The 20,290-nt window shown below is 38.2% G+C and overlaps 2 protein-coding genes across 15 annotated transcripts in view; one reads left to right on the top strand and one right to left on the bottom strand.

The window, feature by feature from the left end:
* Window positions 1–20,290, top strand: part of col12a1b (collagen, type XII, alpha 1b) — a 230,408-nt gene that overhangs the window by 112,227 nt on the left and 97,891 nt on the right. For 8 of the 14 annotated variants that reach the window (XM_073933734.1, XM_073933737.1, XM_073933733.1 and 5 more), the window contains 14 exons: window positions 577–716; window positions 2,520–2,649; window positions 2,894–3,033; window positions 6,829–6,958; window positions 7,048–7,187; window positions 8,925–9,054; window positions 11,216–11,355; window positions 12,159–12,288; window positions 15,296–15,435; window positions 15,522–15,654; window positions 15,782–15,921; window positions 16,010–16,139; window positions 16,218–16,357; window positions 16,443–16,572. In XM_073933734.1, coding sequence (XP_073789835.1) covers window positions 577–716; window positions 2,520–2,649; window positions 2,894–3,033; window positions 6,829–6,958; window positions 7,048–7,187; window positions 8,925–9,054; window positions 11,216–11,355; window positions 12,159–12,288; window positions 15,296–15,435; window positions 15,522–15,654; window positions 15,782–15,921; window positions 16,010–16,139; window positions 16,218–16,357; window positions 16,443–16,572 — 1,893 coding nt within the window. Of the gene's footprint in view, window positions 1–576; window positions 726–2,519; window positions 2,650–2,893; window positions 3,034–6,828; window positions 6,959–7,047; window positions 7,188–8,924; window positions 9,055–11,215; window positions 11,356–12,158; window positions 12,289–15,295; window positions 15,436–15,521; window positions 15,655–15,781; window positions 15,922–16,009; window positions 16,140–16,217; window positions 16,358–16,442; window positions 16,573–20,290 lie in introns of all 14 variants that reach the window. The other 6 variants (XM_021468712.3, XM_073933735.1, XM_017352646.4 and 3 more) reach the window with 1 other exon arrangement.
* The window catches only part of LOC141379466 (uncharacterized), a 275,167-nt gene that overhangs the window by 173,001 nt on the left and 81,876 nt on the right, over window positions 1–20,290 (bottom strand). The gene's annotated exons all lie outside the window — the stretch shown is intronic.

Genomic DNA, 20,290 nt, shown 5'->3' with positions numbered 1-20,290 from the left:
GGTCAGATTTTCCACCACAAAATAAATCAATTCTGGAAACTGTTATTTATTTTAAAATTTGCTGTACAGCTTAGTTTAGTGTTTGCACAGCTTAAATTTCCTCTTGTGCAAATCTCTTATTGATACAAAATAATATTAATAATTGTTTAAGCAAACACTCAATCTAAAAGCATACAAATGCTATGAATAAAGGATTATGTTTTGTGCAAATTGAGAAAAGTTAAAACACATTTAATATACTGTAAAAGATGTGTTTGTATACATAATCATGCACATAAATGACGTGTTTGTCTGTAAAAGTGCATGTGCTTTTATATCTCTAAACATCCAAAGGTAAAATTTTCCAACACAAAATGAAGAAATTCTTAAAACTTTTATTTAGTTTTGCTAATTATTATTTTAATTTGATTATTTATTTTAGTGGCTGTTGTTAGTTTCCTTTAGCTTTATGTTTACTGTGAATTTCTAAGATTTTATTTCAGTTAACTAAATTGTTTTGGACCAATAATTTTAGTCTTGGTTCGGGAGTTAGGGTTGTGTTGTTATTAAAATAACCTTGGTGGTGTGTTCCTGTAGAACCCTTAGGAGGAGTGAGAAACCTGCAGGTTTTGAACCCCACCATGACCACGCTGAATGTGCGCTGGGAGCCGGCAGAAGGAAAAGTCAAGGAGTATAAGGTGGTCTACGTGCCCGCTGCTGGTGGTGCCGAAAGCATGGTAGGACTGGTAGGACTTCTAGAATCAACTAAAGAGTAAACTGCCAATCTGATGTTTAGATTAAGATTGAATAAGAGTCAGCAGATTTCAAAAGTGCGTGATTTCCAATAGGAATGCACAATATTGTCACGTTGTTTTTTTTTTTCTTTCTGCGAAACGCTCAAAAAATGATGTTGGCTCTTTGTTTAAGCTACTGATTAAAAATGAGCTACACAATTCTGAAGTTTTCTTTTCGGACAACTTAATTATTTTATGTTCAATCCACCTAAATGTGTAAAAACTAGTAAGTTATCTAAATTCCTTCATGTTGCCTAACACAAATTGATTTTGTGGAACCCAGCATTTTTTACACTTTTACAATTAATTGTAAAATATGTTACATTAATTGTTTTTACAAATGCAAAATTATATGTTTTTTGAGTGCATATATTGCGATATGAATATACTTTCAAAAGATGACTCCATTTGGGAAAAAAACATAATTCTGTTTATTTATTATTATTATTATTATTATTTTAAATTTTTTTTTATTTATTTATCTATATTATTTTTTTTATTTATCTATTTATTTATTTATTTATTTATCTATTTATTTATTTTTAATTGATCTATTTGTTTATTTATTTTATCTATTTATTTATTTATTTGATTAAGATTTTTTTAGATGCATCTGCATGAAATGCACAAAATTATATAACAAAAATTAAGTATTCAAAATTAAATAGACCACAGATAAAAACAATAGAAATTTAAATAAACGTTGCTTCATGATGAGTCTTGAGCTTCACCAAAACAGTATTAAGATACAGAAATTCGATAACCAAGTGTTAAATAATACTGTTTAGTCATCATTGTATAAATAATTAAACACAATTAATCGTTGCTAAAGTGGCAAACTGAATAAGTTCTTAAGTTAAAATGGGTTAAATTCACTTGAAATCATCCTGTGATGTGACTATTGCATATTCGCGCATTGTGATATTGATGTTAAAATAATATATTGTGCAGCCCTAATTTGTAATTTTTTCATTAATTTAAAGAAACTTTTATACTTTATATATTATTTGCCCTCCTAAGGAATTATACTTCTATTTTTTAAAGATATTAGCATTCATCTTAAAATGCATTTTAATGGCTTAACTGAGTAATTTGGGCAGGTTAGGGTAATTAGGCAAGTCATTGCATAATGATGGTTTGTTCTGTAGACTACATTATTGGTTTTAGAAGGAATCTTACAGCAGCTCAGGTGACTAATGTCAGGGGTTAAAAAGTAGATTGTGTGGAGAACTACAAATATTTGGCTACCAAAGATTGACCGATCTTTAAACTTTGATGCTGTGTGCAAGAAGGGGGGTCAGCGCTTACATTGTCTCAGGAAACTATGACGTTTTCACATTGGCCATCATCTATTGTCGCTCTGAATAAATTGTGATCTTATATAAGGTACTGTGTATATGTGGGCATGTATATGTGTGATTTAATTGTTTGTATCAAATGCCAAACTTTGCTGCAAAAAGAATCTACCTACCGGTACTAATAAAACTCAGACTATCGGAAAAAAAATTGCTTAAGGGGGCTAATAATATTGACCTTAAAATGGTTTTATAAAATGTAAAACTGCTTTTATTCTAGACAAAATACAACAAATAAGACTTTCTCCAGAAGAAAAAATATTATTGGAAATACTGTAAAAATTTCCTGAATCTGTTAAACATTTTGGAAATATTGGAAAAAAGAAAAGAAATTCACAGGTGGGCGAAAAATTTAGATTTCAACTGTATATATGTGCTTTCATGAAAATAGGAGCAGGTATCAGGAGCAACAACCAACACCGTCCTGAGAGGCCTTCAGTCTGACACACTTTACACCGTGACCTTAATTCCTGTTTATGCTGAAGGAGAAGGCCAGAGAATGTCTGAGAATGGAAAAACAAGTGAGTTTATCTCTGAAACGTTAGTATCTCACATGCGATATCCTGAAAAATAAACTAAACGACTCCCTTTTGGGGTTTCTGTCTGTATCTCGTACTTGTAGAGAGTGTTATGAGCCATAAAAAAAATGAGCCAGTGGTTTTAATTTGTGTGAGAATGTTAGAGAATCTTTGATCTGAAAGCGGTGTCTGGATAATGCTTCATATGCTTGATGCCAAAACAGTAAAATTAAAATCTTCTTTACAGGGGCTCTGGGTGGTGTGAAGAACCTCAGGGTTACCGATCCAACCATGACCTCTCTGAATGTCAAATGGGACCCGGCGGATGGAGCCGTGCGCCAGTATAAGATCTTTTTCGTCCCTGCAGCTGGAGGAACCGAAGCCATGGTGAGGCTCACATAATATTATATTACATTACACTTAACAAACAAAATACATATTTGTTATATCAGTCCCTCCAGGTCAGAATTTAGCATTTTTGTGGTGAGTTTTAATTTAATTTAATTTAATTTAATTTAATTTAATTTAATTTAATTTAATTTAATTTTATTTTATTTTATTTTATTTTATTTTATTTTATTTTATTTTATTTTATTTCATCCTTTTCTTTTTGGCTTGGTCCCTATTTTAAGCAGGGTATGAACCGCCAACTTATCCAGCACATATTTTACACAGAGGATGACCTTCCAGCTGCAACCCATTACTGGGAAACATCCATATACACTCATTCACAATGAACAATTTAGCTTATACAATTCACCTATTGCGCATGTGTTTGGACTGTGGGGGAACCCGGAGCACCCGGAGGAAACCCACGCCAACATGGGGAGAACATGCAAACTCCACACAGAAACGCCAACTGACCCAACCGAGGCTCAAATCCGCTACTTTTTTTGCTTTGAGGCAACCCACTGCGCCACCATATTAATTTAATTTAATTTAATTTAATTTTTTATTTTATTTTATTCATTTTTATTTTATTGTTTTGCTGTGAAAATAAATACGAAATTACCAGCCTGATCTCACGAGAAAACGTAAGTATTTTACGTTTTGCCAGTTTTGTGGCTAATTCGTACGAATTCGTACGAGTTCAGTCGTACGAAATGGTACGATTTTAAAAAGGAGGCGTGGCACCTGACCCCACCCCTAACCCCAACCGTCATTGGGGGATAAGCAAATCATACTAAATTGTACGAATTAGATCGTACGAATTTATACGAATTAGCCACTAAATGAAAAAGTTACGAATTGCCGTGAGATTGTGTTGACATCTTAAATCATTATACATTTTTTGCCATCGAAAACCATTGATCTCTATCAAATATTGCTTGATTTTGCATTTGATTCAACGATTGCTGAATTGTGGAATCCTGAAGGGTGTATATATATATATATATATATATATATATATATATATATATATATATATATATATATATATATATATATATATATATATATATATATATTAAATCAGCATGAATCTGCTATTATTATTACACAAAACTAATTGTTGTGAAATATAATCCTTTTTGTGTTGTAATAAGTGACCATGAACCACAAAACCATTCATAACTATACATTTTTTGGAAATCGAGATGCATGCGTTATTTGAATATTGTTTTTATTTATTGTATTTATAAATTATATTTGAATAAATAAGCTTTCCTGTGATGTACAGTTAAAGTCAGAATTTTTAGCCCCCCTGTTTTTTTCTCTCAATTTCTGTTTAACAGAGAGAATATTTTTTTCAACATTTCTAACCATAATAGTTTTAATAACTCATTTCTAATCACTGATTTATTTTGATGACAGTAAATAATATATTATTAGACATTTTTAAAGACACTTCTATACAGCTTAAAGTGATATTTAAAGGCTTAACTAGGTTAATTAGGCAGGTTAGGGCAATTAGGCAAGTTATTGTATAACAATGGTTTGTTCTGTAGACTATCGAAAAAATATATACCTCAAAGGGGCTAATAATTTTGACCTTGAAAATGTTTTTTAGAATATTAAAAACTGCTTTCCCTCTAGCTGAAATAAAACAATTAAGACTTTCTCCGGAAGAAAAAAAACATTATTAGACATACTGTGAAAATTTCCTTGCTCTGTTTTAATAATTTGGGAAATATAAAAAAAAAAATAAAAAAAATCAAAGGGGGGCTAATAATTCTGACTTCAACTGTAGCTTTCCAGTGATGTATACTTTGTCAGGATTAAAAAATAAAACTATTTGAATATTTGGAGTCAGAAAAGTAAATACTGAGAAAAACATGCAAAGTTGTCAAAATTAAGTTCTCAAATGCATGTTACTAGTTTTTATATATTAACAATTGGAGATTTACTAAATATGTACATAATATTTACTTAATATTCTAATGATTTTTGACACAAAAGAAAAAATTTGTTTTTTTTACCCATATAATGTATTTTTGACAATAAGACATGGTTTTGTGGTGCAGGGTCACATATATCATATTCAGTTGAAGTCAGAATTATTAGCCCCCTTCGGGTTTTTTTCTTGCCTTTTTAAAAAAAATATTTTTCAAATGATGTTTAACAGAGCAAGGAAATTTTCACAGTATGTCTGATAATATTTTTTCTTCTGGAGAAAGTCTTATTTGTTTTATTTCGGCTAGAATAAAAGCAGTTAATTTTTTTTAAAACCATTTTAGGGACAAAATTATTAGCCCCTTTAAGCTATATTTTTTTCTCAATAATCTACAGAACAAACCATCGTTATACAATAACTAGCCTAATTCCCCTAACCTGCCTAGTTAACTTAATTAACCTAGTTAAGCCTTTAAATGTCACTTTAAGCTGTATAGAAGTGTCTTGAAAAATATATAGTCAAATATTATTTACTGTCATCATGGCAAAGATGAAATAAATCAGTTATTAGAAATGAGTTATTAAAACTATTATGTTTAGAAATGTGCTGAAAAAATCTTCTCTCCATTAAACAGAAATTAGGGAAAAAATAAACAAACGGTCTAATAATTTAGGGGGCTAATAATTCTGACTTCAGCTGTAGATTCACTCATATTTTAAAATTATTGTAAGGATTTTGATTGTAGTCCACTAAGTTACCAATACACTAAGGAGCCCAAAATACCATAATTCTATGTGTACTATAATTCTACGCATGTACATTTTGCATATTACACACACAGGGATGCGCAGCAGCACAAATACATCTTTACATTCAAAACATAAAAGAATTCAAATGTAAATGTTGAATATTAGCCCCTTTCACACATACAGACCTTTCCGGAAAATTGCCGGCAATTTTCCGGAAAGGTCTGTATGTGTGAACAGGTCCTTTTTGAAAATACCGGTAAATTCGTTCTGGCTATTTTGCGGAAAGAGAGGTTATAACATTACCGGCAATTTGCCGGAATGCTGCGCTGTGTGAATGCAGATGGAAGATTGCCGTAATAAGCGCGTGCACGTCTAGAACGTGCTGACGTAAAACGTCTGCTTTAGCCAATCACAACAGTCAGACGCATTTACGTCCGCTCGGTTTGTGAGAATAAAAGCCTTTGAATATTTTTCCAGACACATTTAGCTGCTAGAAGATAGTCAGATCACGTTTATATGTTCTTCTTAATGCCAACTGTGTAAATAATCATCGATGAGATGCTTATGATTAGCCGTTGTTTGTTTACCTTCAAGCTTTGCATGTGCCTGTGAAACAGCCTATGAGCGCCTGCACACGCACATATTATGAACATCTCGACATGCGAAAGTGATCCTGCGAAAGTTGTTCACAATATTGATCATCCACAGAGTTTGTAATTTAGTCAAATGTTTACAAATACAAGCGCAGCCGTTTAAAGCTCATTTGTGGTGAATGATGTCAGAATTTACCGGTATTTTGGAATGGATGTGTGAATGCTCTTTTCCGGAAAATTTCCGTAACGTCCTCGCCTGTGTGAACAGCGCTTTTTACAATATACCGGTAAAGTCGTTCCGGAAATTTTCCGGATATTTACCGGTATCACTGTGTGAAAGGGGCTATTGTCTACATGAGTATAAAAACCGTTACTTCCTTCCATGCCTCCTTCACCTCAGTGGGCTTTGGTGAATGTGTATTGTTCTGTAGATGTTGGACTTAACCTCACACACAAGCTGATCTGTTTCTTCAATACAATGACGATTTTCTCTTTTTGTAATTAGGAAACAGTACCTGGACCCCAGAATACCATAGTTCTACGTAACCTGCAGCCTGATACTGTATACACTGTGTCTGTGGTTCCAGTCTATCCCGCCACAGAGGGCAGACGCCAGTCCGAGAACGGAAAGACATGTGTGTGTCAATATATTAGCTTTTTGATCAATATATCAATGCACAAATAAAATACCTCTAATTCAAAACTTTCATCAATCTCACTCTAGTGCCTCTTGGGGGTGTTCGGAACCTCCGTCTCATTGATCCCACATTCACAACCCTCACTGCCACATGGGAAGCCGCTGATGGGAATGTGCAGGGTTACAAAGTCATATATGTGCCCACCGGTGGAGGAACTGAGCTCATGGTAGGAATATCTTAATATTTCAAAGTTACTTTCTATAGTGTTCATATCTTTTTAATCTACAGTGAATAGACCATGGTATAGACCAACAAAAAGCTGGGGTCCGTTCTTCGTACGTGGATTAGTCTGTTAGCTGGATTTGGATATTGACCATTTGACATGATCCAGGATAGTTTCGTTCTTCAAAGCTTATCCGAGAGTTGTTGTCATAGCAACAGTTCTGCTAGGTCAAACCTGATCGGGAGCAGGTTCAATTCACATAAACAGGATTAGATCGGCTCAGTTCAAGCAAAGATAATACAGAAAGTATGAACCAAATTCTGATGTTTTCTTACAGTAGTAGTTATATACACTTAGGAAAATGGTACATATTTTTTAACTATATATAAAGTTATAGTTATTAATAAAATAAATAAAGTTATACATATTAATAAAACTTATGCAATCTACACCCTCGAAATGAAAGTACAAAGACTGCCACCTGGTGGTGCAAAGAGAAAATGTATTGATATGAACTTTTTAGATCGCTTTAGTACAAATTGTGTATAATAGAAATGCACAATATGTGACTTTTTTTAAAGCAATAATACATTTCAGCAGTCATAAACATGTTTTGACAGTTAATATGCCGCTGATTGATGCTTCACAAAAGTTTCAGACGCCTTTACCAATATCAAAATGCTTTTATAAACATTTGGTTATTCTTTACACCGATTAAAAAACGGCTATTATAATAAAGAAAATCTTTTCTAAATGTGGAACTAAATACATTGATTTGCATTGAAATACATGATGAATACTCTTGACACATGAAAGTGGAAAGCCTGCAGTTCACAACAAATGTGGAAGGTTATTGCGTGTCATATTTAACAAGCCGTTTACTGCTAATTTGATGTAATTTTGCTCACATGGATAATTGAATATTAATCAGATGATGTCATTACGCTGCTGTGCCGTCAGCCAATCATGGCATTGCTGATCATGATTTAGAGGATCGATAAATCTGTCCTTCACAACACACGCATCAATCTCAGATCAGTTTATCCAGACATTCTAATCTGATTCACGAACTTGTTTGATGAACCAAATTAGCGAGAGATCAGTTATCAAGATTAAGATCAAGATTGAAATTATCTTAGATCATTTAAGCGAGGTACGAAAAACGGACCCCAGGTCTAAATTCAGTTGTTGTTGTTATTTAAACAGCGCATGTTGCTTATTACATGCACAGGGATGTGCAGCAGCACACAAACATTTTTTTCATCAAAAAAAATAAAGGATTAAAATGTAAAAGATTATTATTGCCTACATAAATATACAAACTGCTACCTCCTCCCGTGCCTTCTTCACCTGAGTGGGCTTAGGTGAATGTGGTTTGTTCTGTAGATGGAATATCTTGATATCTCAAAGTTACTTTCTGCAGTGGAAAACTCTCTAGAATGGAATGACGTGGCTCGCAGACAGACGTATATAGACACAGCCTTCCCTTGAGGACTGCTGATGAGAGAGCGGTGCAGTGAAGCTCCTAATTGAATTCCTATTATTTGCAAAAACCTGCTGGGAAAGTTTACAAATGGGAGCAACGGTGTTTAGATGGAGCCTAAGTAAACTGTGAAAGGGATTTGCTTGGCAAGCTGCAAAGACAGAGTTTTTAGTTTCGATGGGTAGGCTTTGTGCAACTCAATTGTTTAAAACAAACTAAGGCTCCTTTGCTGATCTACAGTGTATATATTCATTCAGGAACAAGTTTCCGAGAGCACCACGACATTAGTGTTGCAGAAGCTCATGCCGGACACAATGTACACAGTGACCGTTTTGCCAGTGTACGCTGAAGGAGATGGACCACGACTTTCTGAGAAGGGAAAGACTAGTGAGTGACTACCAAACAGCATTTTCGGTAACACTTTATAATAACTACACACTATAAATCATTTATTAAGCATTAGCAAATGGTGAATTCATTATCCGTTAAGCATTAACTCTACATTAACAAACGTTAGTTAGCAGTTTATAACTGCAGCTACAAATGCTTTATTCTTGACTTATAACCACATTTATAATGTGCTTAATAATTGTATTTTCATACTTAGAAAATGATATATTTTTCATTACTAAATTAAGTATTGCATTATTTACCAACCAGTTGTATTTAAGAGTAGTTGAGGGTTTTAGGATCATTCAGAATGAGTTATTAAATGATTAATAAACTATTGAAATCAACGATTAAATGTCTTATTATTCAGGCATATACTAATAGTCAACTAATATATTTACATTTTACATTTACATTTAGTCATTTAGCAGACGCTTTTATCCAAAGCGACTTACAAATGAGGACAAGGAAGCAATTTACACAACTAAGAGCAACAATGAATAAGTGCTATAGGCAAGTTTCAGGTCTGTAAAGTCTAAGAAGGGAAGTATTTGTAGTATTAGTATTTTTTTTTTTTTGTGGTACAGTTAGTGTGATATTCAGAGAGGCAATTGCAGATTAGGAAGTGAAGTGAAGACTATATAGTTGAGTTTTTAGTCGTTTCTTAAAAATAGCGAGTGACTCTGCTGTTCTTATGCAGTTAGGGAGTTCATTCCACCAACTGGGCAGATTGAGCGTGAGCGTGAGCGAAAGTGATTTCTTCCCTCTTTGGGATGGAACCACGAGGCGACGTTCATTCACAGAACGCAAGTTTCTGGAGGGCCTATAGATCTGCAGAAGTGAGAGCAGATAAGAAGGAGCAAAGCCAGAAGTCACTTTGTAGGCAAACATCAGAGCTTTGAATTTGATGCGAGCAGCAACTGGCAGCCAGTGCAAACGGATGAGCAGCGGAGTGACATGTGCTCTTTTAGGTTCATTAAAGACCACTCGTGCTGCTGCATTCTGGAGCAGTTGAAGAGGCTTGATAGAGTTAGCTGGAAGCCCAGCTAGTAGAGAGTTGTTGCATGTTCAGATAAGAAGGGTCGGATCTTTCTGATGTTATAGAGTGCGAATCTGCACGATCGAGCAGTTCTAGAAATGTGGTCAGAGAAGTTTAGTTGGTCATCAATCTTTACTCCAAGGCTAATATGTTAATAAATGCTTTATTAACTTTATTAACTCAACTTCATGCAGTTTTGTGAGCTAATCTAAAGTGAGGACTATTCATGCTTTATAAATCACTTATAAATGACAAATAAAGGCTCAGAATCAAATGAACTATAATCTTTGCAATCTTTTCTAAAATGTAAAATTACTGTAAAGTTTAAACATTGCTGAATAACAGCAGTGTCAAAATACAACAAAACTGGATAAAACAACAATATAATAATTAAACAATGTAATAAAATGTAATGTTTAAACTCTACAGTGATTTTATTTTAGATCAGGTTGTAAAGATTTATTTTTTATTTGAGTTTTCATTTGTGTATCTTTAATTGAATAGGAATGAATAATGTAATTTTTCCTGTTTAGAATTTAACTGAGCCTTTATTTGTCATTTATAAAGGATTTATAAAGCTTGAATAGTCCTCACTTTAGATTAGGTCACAAAACTAGGTGAAGTCGAGTTAATAAAGCATTTATTAACATACATAGTAACCATTAATATATGCCTGAATAATAAGACATATAAACATTAATTTCAATAGTTTATCAATCATTTACTAACTCATTCTGAATGATCCTAAAAACCCTCAACTACTCTTAAATACAACTGTTTTGTAAATAATGCAATACTTGATTTAGTAATGAAAAATTAATCATTTACTAAGTATGAAAATACAATTATTAAGCACATTTTAAATGTGGTTATAAGTCAAGAATAGAGCATTTGATGCTGCAGTTATAAACTGCTTACTAACGTTTATTAATGTAGAGTTAATGCTTAGCGGATAATGAATTCACTATTTGCTAATGCCTAATAAATGATTTATAGTGTGTAGTTATTATAAAGTGTTACCGCATTTTCTCACACTCAAGGATCATATATAAATAAATGAAGAATGTCTGGACGCATTGCAAAAAGACGATGTTGATTGAACTATTGTTGTCTTCTTAGAACCTTTGGGTAGCGTGAGGAACCTGCAGGTTACAGATCCTACTATAAGCACCTTGAATGTACGCTGGGAGCCAGCAGAAGGCAATGTGCGGGAATACATAGTCATTTACGTTCCTGCTGGTAGTCAAGATCAAGAAGTGGTAAGAACGATTTCCGTTTTTGAAGAATTTCGAGGGGATCACATGCTTATGATTGCTTGCAGCTTCCCCTGCATTATCCAATTGATTATTCACCAACCACACGATTCCTAGGCCACTATAAGAGCCCTGGGTTTCATACCACAGGCATCTTCGTTTTGAAGAATCCCCCCTTCCACCCCTACTCCTCCTCCTCTTTCCAGATGGGTGGCACGGTGGCCCAGTGGTTAGCACTGTTGCCTCACAGCAAGAACGTCGTTGGTTCTGGTCATCATCAAAACCAGCAGACGTTTCTGTGCAGAGTTTGCACGTTCTCCCTGTGCTCGCGTGGGTTTCCCCCGGGTCACCTTTTTCCTCCCACCGTCCAAAAACATGCAACTTAAGTTAATTGACTAAACCAAATCAGCACCATAGACAAGCACTTAGCAAGTAGTTATCTCTTAAGAGCCATCTCTATATGTTTATTAGCTTCTACAGCAGGGGAGTTCTCAAGTTCTACCTGAGCTCAAACTCCCCCCTCTCCTTGCTACGGGAGGGAGCCCCGAGCTCGAGTTTTTTTTTTTTAACTCAGAGCTCCCTCCCAGGACAACATGCCAAACAAGCTTTATAATCAATCATCTGCTAAGTGTGAACTCTTGAAGTTCCATTTGTTAAACACTGTAAGCTCATTTGCAGGACCTGCTATATCATGTATTTGTTTATTAAAACTTGAGTTGCACTGAATGATGTGTCATGCTTTTTTTTTTTTAGCTAAAATACTGCTCTTTAAGAACATGTTTTATTTACCGTTCATTTTGTCTGAGTAGGATCAAGTCCCTGGAACCACCACCTCCACTGTTCTGAAGAACTTGGAGCCCGACACAACCTATACTGTTACTTTGGTGCCGGTGTATCACGAAATGGAGGGAAAATCTCTTTCAGAGAATGGAAAAACAAGTGAGTTCATAGTTACATTTTTTTTCAATTCAATTCAGCTTTATTTGTGAGGCGCTTTGACAATGTAGATTGTGTCAAACAGCTTCACATAAATGGTCATAGTAACTGGATCAGGGTAGTTCAGTTTTTAGTGTTTAAGTTCAGTTCAGTTTTGCTCAGTTCAGTGTTATTTTAAGTCATTACTGAGAGTCCAAACACTGAAGAGCAAATTCATCGATGCGTAGCTTTACAGATCCTGAACCATGCAAGCCAGTGGCGACAGCGGAGAGGGGAAAAAAAAACCTCACCAATAGGAGCAGGCCCGGATTGGCTAATCGGGAGGACCGGGAGAATTCCCAGTGGGCCGGTCCGTTTTTTGGCCGCGAGGGCCGTTGTGTCCCTAGCTCCAGAATCTGTTGCTCTCAGCAGTCACACTTTTTTAATTAATTAACTTATTTACTTGACCACAGTCTTCTTATTCATTATTTTACCGCAGCTCTGCTCTTTTTATCTATTTACTTGCAGCCTCACAACTTCACAATGTACAGCTGTTGTGGTACAGGGGTTAGCACGTTAGGTTACGACGCCGCCTACCGGGGTTTGAGCCTCGTCTGAGTAATCAATTATTATTATTTTACATTTAATACTGTAAGGGTTGTTGAACATTAGAAGTTCGAAAGCAGCTATTTTCTCAAAAAAAGACTTGATAGTGTAATTAGAAACTGAATTGGAAATGACCTTATTTTAATATAGTCAGTCGTGAACTGAGGTGGGCCGGTCTGAGGCTTGAAACTCCAGGGCTGAAAAGGAGTCCCACTCCGGCCCTGAATAGGAGAGTGAAGAGAAAAAAAAAACCTTGAGATACATTGAGTTAAAGACACAGGGTCTTGTCAAACTTCTGGCACAGTACAGTGCCAGGTGCAACGCAAGTGTTTTTGTGCTAGTTTCAGCCTGGCGCAAACATCATTTTTACATCCTGTGCTACCTTGTTTAAATACCAAATGCATTTGTGTGCCCGTGAGCATGCTGGTCTGAAAAGGAGGTGTTATTTAAACAGCACGTTAGTAAAGGGCATGTCCACAACACACCTATGCATTGTTTATTACACACAGGGATGCACAGCAGCACACAAACATCTTTTTAAAATGTAACGGAAGCCAGCTAGGAAAGTGCTATGCAGGTAAAACCTCACTCCTCTAACTTCTAAAAGGTGCTCTAGTGACAGATGCTAGAACCTATAGTCTTTTGCCTCCTTGTTAGAGCAACCGACTCCAATGCAAATAAATGTCAGTTCAGTCCCAGTACAGACCCGGTAGGGTGCAATAGGACCAGTGGGTGTATGTGGGGGCTCGTCAGGGATGGGAGTTAGGTTTAGGGGATGAGAGTAAAGGCTGATTTATACTTCTGCGTCAAACACTGGCGTATGTTACGGCGCTAACGCATAGCCCTTCGCCGTGGCCATCGGCGTGGCTGATGTGCACCTCTCAAAAAATGTACCTACACGTCGCAACAACGCGTAGTGCAGGCTCTTTGATTGGTCGGCTTGGTAGCGCTGACGAGTCTGGGTGGGACCGAGAGCCGCGCGAATGGCGCGAGCGATTGTTTACAAGTGTGGAGTACCGTGAAGGAGCTCCGGATGGAAAGTTTTGTTTTGTGTTTACCCCATAGTTAAAGTTGTTGCACGTCCGCCGGTTCCTGCCTCAAAATGAGTGAGTTTGAGTCACTTGTACATCCCGGAAGTGTTCAGAAAAAGGAAAACAGAAGCGAAGAAATTCAACACAGAGGAAGATTTACACCTCACTGCCAACTAGCATTTCGGAAGTGTTAATGCAGACCAACAGAGACAGCGCGCAGAAGTATAAATGCACAGCTGCGCTCGTTACATGCGCCGTGAGTTACGCTGGTCACTTGACGCAGAAGTATAAACCAGGCTTAAGGGAGGCCAGCTAGCAAATGCTATGGAGGTAACCCTCCCTTCTCTGACCTCCAAAAGGTGCTCTAGCGACAGACGCTAAAAGTAATGGTTTCTAGCCTCCTTGTTAGAGCAACAAACTCTGATACAAAGAATTGCTGGTTCGATCCCAGCTCCTAGTAGGTTGGCTGCAGTAGGACAGGTGGGTTATACATGGGGGGACGTCCGGTACGGGAGTGAGGTTTTTTAGGGGTGCAAGGGTAACGGAGGCTAGCAAAGTGCTATGCAGGTAAACCTCACTCCTCTCATGACTTATTAAAGCAACTGACTCCCATGCACAGAATCGCCAGTTCGATCCCAGCACAACATGGGTTGGGTGCAGTAGGACCGGTGGGTTACAAAAACAGCTTTTAACAAAGGATTAAAATGTAAATGATTATTATTGTATACCTATGTATGAAAACCTCTGCCTCCTCCGTTTTCACATCAGGGGGCTTTGGTGAATCAAGCTTCTTTCGTAGATGATGTGCTTGCTTTAACCTTGTGCACATTGCGTAACCGCAACTGGCTCCTTTAGGAAATGAGATTGCATTTAATCTGACTGGTTTAATCCACGTTATGTTTAAAACACACCCATAACATTTTTAAAAGAATGAGGACACTATCAATATTGGACACTACAACATTGGTGAAGTTTTTTCAAAAAACCGCTGTCGCCACTGGCTTGCATGATTCAGGATCTGCTACTCATCGATGAATTTGCTCTTCAGTGTTTGGACTCTCAGTAACGATTTTAAACCACACTGAACTGAGCTAAACTGAATTGAACCTAAACACTAAAAACTGAACTACCCTGATCCAGTTACTATGACCATTTATGTGAAGCTGCTTTGACACAATCTACATTGTAAAAGCGCCTCACAAATAAAGCTGAATTGAATTGAATAGAATATATTTAGACCAATAGCAAAAGTGGATTCCAACACACCCTGCATTGTGCGCTTTATACTATGAGCTTATGTTGTTAAAATGGAGCCCACAGTGTAATACATCTTCTGATAAACAAGACTACTGGCAATTACTTCTTTAACAGTGACTGAGTATCTTTGTTTTTAGAACCACTGGGTGGAGTTCGCAACCTTCAGGTTACCGATCCCACCAGCAGCACCCTAAATGTGCGATGGGAGCATGCCGACGGAAACCCACGCAATTACAAAGTGTTCTACATCCCGCAACCAGGAGATGCTGAGATGATGGTAGGATCTGAAGAACTAACTTCTAATGGCTTATATTAAGGTCCTTCCACATTATGTGAGCCTCTTTTCTGATTTGCTGTGAACAGGAACTAGTGTCCGGTGGCACGACAAGTACCGTCCTACGTAATCTCAACGCGAACACCATGTACAAGGTCACATTGTTGCCCATGTATGAAAATGATGTGGAAGGAAAACGTCAGTCAGAGAATGGAAAGACAAGTGAGTGCAGTCCTTTGCAACTTCTACATTTCAGATGGAGAACTGATCTACTGTACTTCTGAGGGATCACTGACTACATTGAGGCACAGGTTATGTGTGTTCAGGTATGTTTTTTTTATTGACGCAGAACCTTTGGGAAGTGTGAAGAACCTTCAGGTGACTGACCCGACTGTCAACTCTTTGAGAGTGAGATGGGATGCTGCAGATGGGGATGTTCGCCAATACAACGTCATTTATGTTCCTGTTGCCGGAGGTGCTGCAGGCCAGGTAATGACCTAAATCTTAATCATCTCAAATTGTCATTTTAATGAGTTAGTTGCTAAATGATATGTGCTCACACTGATGTGCTCTACAGACCCAAGTGTCTGGAATGTCCACCAACACTATTCTAAGAAACCTGCAACCAAATACGGAGTACAAGGTCACTGTAGTACCAGTATATGCAGATGCTGAAGGAAAGAGACAGTCAGCGAATGGAAAAACAAGTGTGTACCTCTAGTCAACACTTTGAATGTAATTCGTTAGCATGCAAGATACTTCATTTCAGTTTTACCAATTTTCAGAGCCTCTGGGTGGAGTGAAGAACTTGCAGGTCACCGATCCCACAACCAGCTCACTGAAGGTGCGCTGGGAGCCTGCGGAGGGAAACGTCCGACAGTACAGAATCTTCTACGTTCCAGCATCTGGTGGTGCAGAGGACATGGTAGGAGATGCTCAACAGAAGAAGCTCTACTGTAATTCTTGACAACCTTTGATCTTCTATAACCATTTCAACTTCACATCAACAGGAGCAAGTTTCTGGAGGCACCACCAACACCATACTGAGGAACCTTCTGTCAGACACAGTCTACACAGTGACGGTGGTTCCTGTTTACCCTGAGGGGGAGGGTCTCCGTCAGTCTGAAAAGGGAAAGACTCGTAAGTTGTGCTTGGAAATTATATGCATGCTTGAATGAATGCGGAATATAAGCTCAGAATTAGCATGCAACAATAGCTATGCTTTCATCCACCTATTGTCATGTGCATTTTGGAATATTGCATACGCTATGACAACATCTTGTCACGGTTTCAGGAAGGGAATGAGAGCGAGGACTCAAGTGCAGTAAATAATATGGGATTTTATAATAAAAATAAAAGGTAACAAAACATTAACAAACAAACAAACAAACTTGACTGCGCAGGCTGGCAGGGATCAGGGCTGGACAGAACAGCACAAGACACAACTGGATAACGAGTAGACAAGAGGAGACTATAAAGAGAAAGAATTAACAAACAAACAGGGTAACTGTGTAAACTTATAATGGGTAAGCAAGGAGGGCGGGACTAGATCAGGCATGTCCAAACTCAGTCCTGGAGGGCTGGTGTGTCCTGCAAAGATTAGTTCCAACCCCAATCAGACACACCTGGGCTAGCTAATCAAGCTCTTACTAGGCTTTCTAGAAACATCCTTGCAGGTGTGTTGAGGTAAGTTGAAGCTAAAATCTGCAGGACACCTACAGTGCACATCCTGATCATGCCCAAACACGCATAGTCCAAGTGCCGCCGTGACTGCACTCATACAAAGACAAATACAATGACAGAAAATGAGTGCTCGACCTGAGAATACTCAAGCTAATCACTACATACGAGACAAGACAGGACTAGTGTCTGGACATACCTTGCCAGGGCTTGAAATTGCGACCAATGTGGTCGCATATACACCTGAAATTTTATCTATGCGATCTCAAAATATATTTGGGAGCATTTGTGCGAGTGCATAAAATTGTTGTGTGCGACCAGTTTTCACTGCAAAATGTTCATCACATGCACGAATTCAGGAGACATTCAAGCAGAATGCATCTTTGCACTTGAAACACGAAACGCAGTGCCCAGGAATGGTTTTTAAACAGTTGTCATGTCAACTTGCTGCAGTAAACAAAGCCAAGTTCGTAACACCCCATTCACATGGGGCGTCAGCGTCAACGCTTCCCATTCACTTTGAATGGGTGACGTCAGGCGTTGCCGAACAGCATTGTGGATCCATGAGCACCGCTCCATTCGTTGCTCGCTGCAGAAGTTGGGACTAGCTCAACTTTTCAAGCGCTGACGGAAGCGTCAGCCAATCAGATCGCAGTATGCAAATACACCAGCTAGACAGTGGCCTATTGCTGACTGAATTTCATTGGCTGATGCTGCTATGACGATCGATTCAGACACGCCTTCAGTCAAGCGTTAACGCTGAATCCCCGTGTGAATGGGGCTTAATGCTTGCCCCGCCTTCACGCTATTCTTATTGACCCAATGCTCTAGAAGTGAACGTGAATGGATTGGTTGATATCAGCTGTCCATCACTCAGTCAATGCCTTGTGGCTTGGGATGACAGGGAAAGCTACTACCGCAAAAATGTAACGCACTGAAGACGAGAATGAAAATAACACTGACAGATTTTGTTTTAGAAACCGTCTAAATTTACAAATAATGACAATGATCTTAGTAGTGATCATGTGCTGAATGTAATCCACCATCTACACTTTTCGAAGAGTGGATAAAAGACTTCCGTTGGCTTCAAGTCCGCTATGAAAAGTCTGTGGGATGGAATTTTTAGGTAACTGTTTGCCACATCTAGCACGAGAGCTTCTGTTTAATCCTTCATATTCAGATCCAGATGCTGTCTGCCATGCGAGTGGCAGCTATATGTAAAATTTAACACCACGTACACCATCGCAAACGGGCTTGCACTGAGTAAACTAATATCGTTACTCATGAAAAGGCTGGTATTGCTATTACATGACATATGATATAATAAGGTACAGTTCATGTCAAAAGCATCAATGCAATATCAGACACCACCCGTGAGAACAGCACAGTTAAGGCCCGTGCACACCGAGACGTTTTTTGCTCACGTTTTCCGTTGACGTTTAACGCCTCATCACTATATACAATGTGGTTGTGCACACCAACACGCAAAACACCAGGTTAAATAAAAAAAATGCCTTATGCTCGTTTTTTTTTATTTGACACGCTTCGTTAAAACCTTCTCCACCAATTAGGTTGGCACTTTTGTTCACACGCACAGAGCTGCTGAAGTTACAGTAAACAGCACTTGGAGGCGCAAAACTGTCAATGCGAATTGAAGAAGATGCCCAGAGGCGATATGAACGTGGAGCTGCGTATTGCTCTGTGAACTATAATCATTTCTTCATCGCTAGAGCTGGAGCTGCTAATTGAACCATCCATGCTTGTTCGAGTCACCAGTAACTTTAACAACAACCGTATGAACTTCCTCTCTTCCTCTTCTTCTGTGTTACAAACGGGCGTCGGAAGCTTAAAGTTGTGTAGCGCCATCTAACGTCAAGGAGTGATTTTGCATACTCTTCTACTTGACGCCAGTGAAAATCGATTGGGTTTAAATACTGAAAAACGTCTCGTAAAATGCTGACAATAAACGCAAACGAAAAGTGTCCCGGTGTGTAGGAGCCTTTATATCGTTAACAGATTCATTCATTTCAAGCAGTGCATGCAGGGCCGGTGAGCGTTCCGTGTATCTTTTAGTCCCTCAGTTATGTTATAAATATGTATTTTGTTGTGATAACGGGATTTCGTTGAGACATATTTCCCTCACGCATGCATATATATTTTTTTGCTTTTTAGTTTTGATTAGTGTTCATTTCAAATGCAGTAAATATGTTTGTATAAAACTTGTAGTAACGGTGTTTATAACTGGTGTGTGCGACAAAATTTTGGCTGATGCGCCTAGATTTTTAAAGTAAGGAGCACCGGTGCTACCAAGCAAATAGGCTAATTTCGAGCCCTGCTTGCTGTTTTACATTTTGAGTTAAATCAACTGAACTTTTCAACCCAAGCTCATTCTGGAAACGTAGCCCCGTGGACGTTTCTGGAGACCCCGATTTATGTGGCTGGAGGTACTTACGGCGCATATAGTTTTTCTCGAGCGAACGCTGCGGGGCGGTGTGGCGCCGCTCCGCTCCTCCTCTTCGCCCTCGCCGGCCGACGGCTCGCCTCCGAGTGGAGGGCTTTCCCGATGCAACCAGTTTGTCCACTTAGCTCACATCGTTACGTCGGCGGAGCGGAGGCCCCGGAGGAGGAGGAGCTGGCCGCGGGGACGACCGGGATTGAGTCTCGAAGGCGAGGATTGAAATCGAAGACGACGCCTTTTGCTTTTTTTTTTTTTTGCTGGACGGCTTTTGCAAACCGTCGCTTGGGTTTTGGGAAGGAGGAGGAGGAAGAGGAGGGCGGCCGGGTCGGCCAATCCGGCGGCTTTTCACGCGAGAACAGCGCGGGCGCGAACAGCGAAAACAAAAACTGCTCGAATACGTACCTCCCGGGATGTATTTCGCGGTCTGCAGAAACGTCCGCGGGGCTACATTTCCACAATGAGCCCGGGTTTTAACTTTTGTTGTCATCTCAACTTGTGACAGTCAAACTGACTAAAATATTATGTTAAACTTCTCACCGTTTTCTCATTCAAGTTTGTTCTCTTTGACTCATTGGATGGAAACGAGGCTTTATTCGCAAATGTTGTATGTGATATTCCAGTTTTGCGCATACATTTAATTTGTGTATTTGGATATAAACATAGCTACTGTTGCATACATGAAGGAAACTACTGGATTAGTGCATTTTAAATTTTGTACTC

Source organism: Danio rerio, chromosome 20 (genome assembly GCF_049306965.1).
Source record: "Danio rerio strain Tuebingen ecotype United States chromosome 20, GRCz12tu, whole genome shotgun sequence".
Classification (NCBI taxonomy): domain Eukaryota; kingdom Metazoa; phylum Chordata; class Actinopteri; order Cypriniformes; family Danionidae; genus Danio; species Danio rerio.
This window is presented reverse-complemented; position numbering and strand designations above follow the sequence as displayed.